Source organism: Eschrichtius robustus, chromosome X, assembly GCF_028021215.1.
Source record: "Eschrichtius robustus isolate mEscRob2 chromosome X, mEscRob2.pri, whole genome shotgun sequence".
Classification (NCBI taxonomy): domain Eukaryota; kingdom Metazoa; phylum Chordata; class Mammalia; order Artiodactyla; family Eschrichtiidae; genus Eschrichtius; species Eschrichtius robustus.
The window spans coordinates 63,176,740-63,183,608 of record NC_090845.1 but is presented as its reverse complement, the minus strand read 5'-3'; the positions used below and the strand labels follow the sequence as shown (position 1 = coordinate 63,183,608).

The following is a 6,869-nucleotide window of genomic DNA, read 5'->3' as shown; positions in this document are numbered from 1 at the left end:
CCAACCCCAGTCTGTCCGCCAAACCCGCCTGCCAATAACGTTTGCTGAGCCACATTTGATGGAGCAGTTGAGACAGAGACCTTACAGAAGGAAAATACGATCCCTTTGCTCTCTGGCTGACCCCTGATCACTGACTGCGGGACTCCTGTGCCCATTCTCCTGTTGGGTCGTAAGGCTTGCGGTGGAAGGGAGGCTGGCAAATGCTTTCGGCGCGTGCTAGGCGTCAGCCGCCTCAATCTTGACGTTTCATCCTCACCACCCCTGGAGCCCGGCGCCCTCACTCCCCGACCCCCTGTGTAGATGGGAAACGGAGGCTCAGAGCTGTGACTCTAACCGGAAAGGGGAGGCGGGACAGGAGGAGACGGGCCGAGAGGCTTGACAGAGGGAGGCACTCCCACCATCCCCTTCGCCAGCCCACTGCCCGGATCGCCCACAGGCTTGGGGGCAAACCAGAGGCCCTCGACCCCATTGGTTAGGCCTCGAGGAGGCAGGCGAAAAAGGCGCCCGCTGGTTGGCCGGGCCCGGACCAATGAGGAGGCCGCGGCGCGAGCGTGTGAGGCGCGATGAAAGCCGCGCGTCGTTTCGTTTGAGGTGAGCTTGTGCGGCGCCTGAGGTGGCTGCCGCTGCCCTCTGAGCGCCGCCCGCCTCGCCCGCCGTGACCGCGACCGCGACTCGCGCCATCGACAGTCGCCCCGGTTCCGGCGCCGCCAGGGTAGCGACATGAGCTCTCCCGAAGAGGTGTCTGTGTGGGTAACGGTTTTTGGCCCAGAGGGCGGGGAGCGGGCCGGCAACGGCCCAGGCGGCCCCGCAGTCCCGCGGGGTCCCGACCCAGGCCCCGAGCCCGGGGAGCCGCGGAGCGGCGAGGGCGGGGGCGGCTTCCCCGACCCCGAGGGCTTCCAGTCGGAGCGGGAGATGCTGGAAGCGGGAGGGCCGGTGCTGTGGGGCAGCGAAGGCCGACCTGACTCCCCGGCTGACGTCACGAGGGACCTCATGGAACTGGCCGAGGAGTCTGCGGCGGGCATCCTGCGGCAGCTGGCCGACTGGGACGTGCTGGACGTCCACAGACACCCGTCCCCGGAGAGCTGCGAAGCCTTCGAAGTGTCCACCGTGTGGGCCGGCCTCGAGGCGGGTCCCGGCGGTCGAGGAGCACCCGACCACAGCTGTGGGGAAGCGCCACCGGCTCCGGCCGGCCCTCTCCACCTCGGTGGGCCCGAAGCGGGCCGGGCCTGGGGGAATCCTAAGAGAGGCCCTAAGCGTAGGTTGCACGTGGCTGCGGATCGCCAGCGGCTCCCCGAGGAAGGCCTGGCCTGGCTGCTGTCTGACCCCGAGTCCTCAGATGAGCTCAGTGAGACACAGCTGATGACGGTGAGCACTTACCCCAGAGGAGGAGGCCAGGCCGAGCCCAGCAGACCCGAGGCTCTTGGGGACACTCCCAGACACTCGATTTTCCAAGTCAGAGAGAATTTCCTTCACGTGCCAGGCTCTTCCCTGTCCTTGGCTCCGCGAGGACTCACTTCGGTTGTGGAAACGCAGGGCGTGGGAGAGCAGGGCATCTCTTCCCCTAAGAAAATGCGGAGCGTGCTCTGGGGGAAGGTGGGCAGCAGGCCCAGCTACCCGGGAGCTGCTGCTGCTGCTGCTGCAGGTGGCCTGCCGCGGGTCACTCCTAGGAAGAAGGGGGCCCAGGAGAAGAAATCACTCGGGGAAGCCTCCACTCTTACCCTGGGGAGAAACTTCCCTTCCGGGGGAGAGCGAATCTCGGCAACTCCCCTGGAACCGGCCACCTTGCCCCCAATCTCTGGTATCCCGCTGCTTGGGAGACCCAAGAGGTATACCTTGGTCCCTTCGGGAAATGAACAGTCCAAGCACACTGGTGCTGGGAAGAAATCCGTGGCCAAGCGGGCAAGGGAGTCTGAGGCAGTGGCGGGAGAAGATAAAGACCCAAATAGAGATCCAGCCGCAAAGGGCCAAGTGAGTAGGCCATGCTCCTCCTCTCTCCCCACTCTTCGCCCCCCACCCCGCTCCAACCGCCCCCAGGACACACGTCTTCACCCATGCTGCCTCCGTCCATCCCTCAGGGGTCGTCATTGGGTGCCCCTCGGTCACTGGGTCATTAGGATGCCAGATCGGGCTCCTTTTACTAGGGACAAACATTAAGGTAGCACTTCGGGTGTGCTGGGCCCGGTTCTCCACCCTTGGCCTGTTTCCAGCCTCCTCTGCAAGACTGGGGCTGGGATGGAAGGGAGGGCTGGTAGCTGAATTGTGTCGGGGGATTCCTTAAAAATTTCCCCAAAAAGCCATAGTAGTAGTAGTAGTAGTAGTAGTAGTAGTAGTAGTAGTAGTAGTAGTAGTCACCAGCTTCCTGAATCCTACTTCCTAGCTGTTCCCCAGACCTTCCTTGCAGGGGGCCTGGGCTTTCTCAGTGCCCCAGTGTTGTCCCTAGATCAGTTCTGCCTGCTGGCCTGAGGCTGACTGAGGTAGAAAGTGCTAATGAGATCAGCCTTTCAATTCCCTTCCCAATTCCCTGCCTCACCCCTGCCCCAAATCACACAACTCTCTCTCTGTCTCTCTCTCTCTCTCTCTCTCTCTCACACACACACACACACACTCACACACACACACACACACACACATCCTTAGTCCAAATCGGTGAGAAATTCTTGTTTCAGCTGCCAACTCACAGGCCAGGCACATCTTTTCCACGCATGCATGGTGGAAAAGCCTGCAGTGACCACCTCAACACCAGAGGCCCCCAAGATCCAGGAAACTCAGAGCCCTTGGCCCTGAACCAGGGAGAAGTCATGCCCAGGGTGCCTGTCCCCTCAGGTGAGTGTCGTGGGTTTGATATGAGGGGAGGGGAGAGGGGTTGAGGACAGAAACCTCTGGCTCTGTCTCTGCTGGGGGCACAGCCTTGCTCCCAGGCAGCTTCTCCCACAGGAGACGGGGTGCTGGCAGGGCTGGCCTTGAGCCACATCATCCTCTGTGTGGGGTTTGTGCGGCCGGGGTGATCGGTGGCAGTGCCCCAAACAGCTCCTCCGGGTGTAGACTTGCAGGGGAACAGCCTTTTCTGTTAAGTCCTGTTTGCCCACATTGCTCTCCCACGTGCTGGCTGTGGCTGCAGCTCTGGGAGGGTCGAATCCAGAGCCACAGTCTTTGGGGACCACAGTGGCGAAATGGCTGCCCCTGGGGAACAGGGGAGGCAGGCCCGGGGAGAAGGTTCGGGCTGCTGGGCAGAGCAGGGGCAGCTTGTTGCCAGCGGAGGGTGGTGCTGCCTCACCTCACGTTAGACCCCGCTTGGCCCTTTCCACCTCACTGGGAGCCTGGGAAGCTGGATTGTGTGTCCTTTCCCTCTCAGGTGACCGGGAGCCACTTGACCATCCCCCAAGACCAGAAAGACAGCAGCAGCCACTGGGAACACCGGGCTGTCCTTGGGTAATGCTTCCTCTGGCTCCTGGAAATGCAGGCCCAAACTCGAGGGTGGGATCTGGGTTCAAGTTCAACTGACATGTTTGCGGCCCCCCTCCCCTGCCCCCATCACGCACCCCACGGAGGGAACACACCTCCTTTCCACTGAAGAGCCCTTGCCAGTCTAGCCACCCGGCTCTGGGATGGAGGGCCTGGGGAAGAGGAGAAGGTGGAGGAGAGAGGAGGCCAGAGTATACTAATCATTTCTCTTCCTCCTGTGTCTGCTGGCCTAGAGTCTCGTGCTACAGAGAGAAACAGACGACTTTAAGGAGCAACTTGGTATGAGAAACCAGGGACGGAGAGCGGTGTCTTAGTGCAGAACCCGGGTGGGCACCTGGGGTGGGGGTGGGCTGCAGGTGCATTCGGCCTCGCAGGGACCAACATCCCTGTGGGGAGGAGAACCTAGCAGGCCTGGCCCTGGAGCCGGCTGTGCATGTCCAGCTGGGCGTGTGTACAAGTAGCAAAGTACTGTCTGGACTGCATGCACACTTTGCCAACCAGACCAGTCCTAGGGAATCTCCGTCTGATAGGACTTTTAGAGATGCCTCTTTGATTTTTCCCTTGAACTGCTGCTTGGTGTGGCTTCTAAGGTTCTTGTTGGATTGTTTGTTTGTGTGTGTGACGAGTTCTGACTGGTTGTGGCACGGCCCACAGCATGAGAGCTGCTGGCACACTTTGTTTCCCTTTAGGAACCGGTTCCACATTCAATTCGGGTGGTGGGGAGTGGTCAGGCCCAGAGCTCTTTGCATCGGGTCTGGAGGGGGTTTCAGGTTGCAGGGCTAGGCGGTTCCTCAGGGGGATAGGGGGCCGGGCTTCTATATCCCTCTGTCTGGAGCGCCTGCTAATGCCTGTCCCTGTTGCAGCCGCCATGCAGTACCTGGCTGACAAGTTCCAGACCCTTTGAAGTGAGTGTTACGCACACCGTACCCCTTCCCACAGTCCTGGCTGTTGAGCAGGGCTGGGGGCTGGCCCTGGCTTGAGGCTCTTCCGTGACTCTGGTGTTTCACAGGTTGAGCCCAGCGTCTTCCTGCAACAGGAGCAGCTGGTACCTTTGGGGCCCGGGAGCTGTGGCCAAGCTCGTTCCCTCCTGTTCTGCCTCAGCTGGGGCTTCCTCTCCCCCTTGTTTTGCCCCCACCCCACCCCAGTTTCACAACATTTTCCAATTAAAGTGCCTCATATTCTGTGTTCTGCCTTCTCTCTGGAGGGGTAGGGGTAGGGGTAGGGGTAGGGGTAGGGGTAGGGGGCCGGGGCAGGGCGCTGCTCCACGTCAGAGCCTTTTCCAGAACAGTATCTCTGGAATCCTGTGGTGGGGACTCTGGGCCAGCCTCTGCTACCATCCCTGCAGTCAAGCCAGCGGAGTGCCCCAGGTCTGGGTCCTGTGTGGGCTCTACCTGGCCACATTGGCACGTCCTCCCTTTTCCCCGAAGGCCCTCTTCTAGTTCTCTCCAAACCCCCCTCCTCTTTTGGGGTCTGGCGGTTCCCATTCATCTCTGCCATTCCCCCTCCCCATCAGCAGGAACTCATGACCCCCTTCCAGAGCTCCAATCTGGAAGCTTTCACATCCTCCCTGCCCTAGCCAGCTGACCACCCTCCTCCAGCCTGGTCGTCTCTATACCCTTGAGTGGAAATTGGCCCGTCAGGTTCTATGGCAAGTATGGTTAGCAGGTCTGTGTTCTTGCATGGTCCCCGTCAAATACTCTTCCACAAGCCCCATGACACAGATTTTCCTGGAAATGATATTTCTGGGTCCCAGCTCAATCTCCCAGACTGCCTCTTTAGGACACAGGAGATTGAGTCCGAACTCCACGTTCGATTTCCCCCTCAGGGGAGGTTGGGGAGCACTTCCTTCCCTCAGCCAGGACCCAGGGCTGTACCAGCCTGAGACTCAGAGGGACAGATTTGTGTTTGAGTGAGGTGAGGGAGGTTCTGCCTGACCGCCTTCCCGAAAGACCGGTGTTTTACTACACAAAAGGGGGTATGATGGTAGATAGGACATTCCAGGTTGGTGACTGTGTGTCCCTGTCTGTGAATAAAAGTAATCAGGGATAATCTCCCTTGAGGGAGAAAGATGTGATTCAGGGAGTAAAGGGAGTAGAGGCTGGTCCAGGTTCTGTGAGGCATTGAATGAGCAAAATCAAGGGTCGGATCTGTTTTGTTCAAGGGTTGTCGTTAAATTCCCAAAACATAGGAGGGGGATGATGCAGAAGTCACCAAACCCCACGACAGGGTGTTGGGATGCTCAAAATGTTGGATTCGCTGGAGGAGGCTCTCGATCCTACTCTGTGATCCTATGATGTCTGACGACTAATGTGGGTGTGGATGGAATGAGATTGGGAAGGGTGGCTCCTCAGAGTAGCTCATCTTAGAATCAGGGGACCCATATATGAGACCACCCAACATGAGCTACCCGGGACAGGGGCGGGATGGGCGCAGTGAGGATGGGAAGTAAGGAGTGACTGTACCTGGACAATGGGGAGCACTTGGGTCCACCCTTTCCCCATATTCTCACCCTGACTCGCTTCCAGAGTTCATGGCATGAGTTCAGGTGGACAGACCACATGTGGGATGGGACAGTCACAGACCTCAGTGTCAGAAAAGAATGTTCATGGGACTTAATCCTTCCACTGAAACCCCTCCCTGGAGAAGGTGGGCTTGACTGCTTAGTTTACAGCTTTGACCCTGAACCTGATCCAGTGGTTATTGCTTGGCAGTGTAGCACATCTCGCTGCTGTCTGAGTGACTAAGTTTGGCAGAGACCTTCCAGCTGAGGTTTCTGCTCACCGAGACGTGCAGGCAACTTGTGCCCGGGGAGAAGTCCAGCACCAGCACCAGCACCGCCTGTCGGCAGAGGGGGTCACGGGGCTGTGGTCACCAGGGTGAGGAAGTAGAGAAGCTTGTTGAAAGGGAGGTGACATGGGAGGGCGTGACCTCAACCCTTGGTGATGCATTTTCCCTGCCTCCCTTCCCTCCACTGAGCACACAATCTCTCTGTTCCGTGTTCTGACCAACTACTGCAGAAAAATGTTGCTGGAAACATGTATTTCACAGGCTGTGGCTTGGCCCTGGGCTTTCCAGTTCCAGAGGGAAATAGTGGCAGGTCATACATCTGGGCCCCCGTGTGTAGGAGGAGGTCAGGACCCCGCCCTCATTCAGTTCGCCCCATTTGCCTTTCCCCTCAAGCCCCTTCTCCAGCCTGGGAGACAGTGGCGGCTGGCCTGGAGAGCCCTAGGCCCCATCCTGCCTGCTTCTGCTCCCTGCCCAATTACTGGGAAGGTGCCCCCTCCCCACCCCACCCACTCCACACCAGCACCAGCCCAACCACAGGCCAACTGCTCTCTCTGGACTCTTGGGGGGAAGTGACACAAACAAGAAGGTAGGTGTAGGTGAGCCCTGGAGAGGGAGCTGGG

At 59.3% G+C, this 6,869-nt stretch overlaps 1 protein-coding gene across 1 annotated transcript; it reads left to right on the top strand.

Annotated features, from left to right (window-relative positions):
• Positions 1-720: 720 nt before the first annotated feature.
• On the top strand, positions 721-4,366 carry LOC137756333 (uncharacterized protein CXorf49 homolog). Its single transcript, XM_068532630.1, has 5 exons — positions 721-1,968; positions 2,667-2,823; positions 3,353-3,429; positions 3,696-3,741; positions 4,326-4,366. Exons 1-5 carry the CDS (start codon positions 721-723, stop codon positions 4,364-4,366), a joined length of 1,569 nt encoding a protein of 522 aa, XP_068388731.1.
• Positions 4,367-6,869: the final 2,503 nt, after the last annotated feature.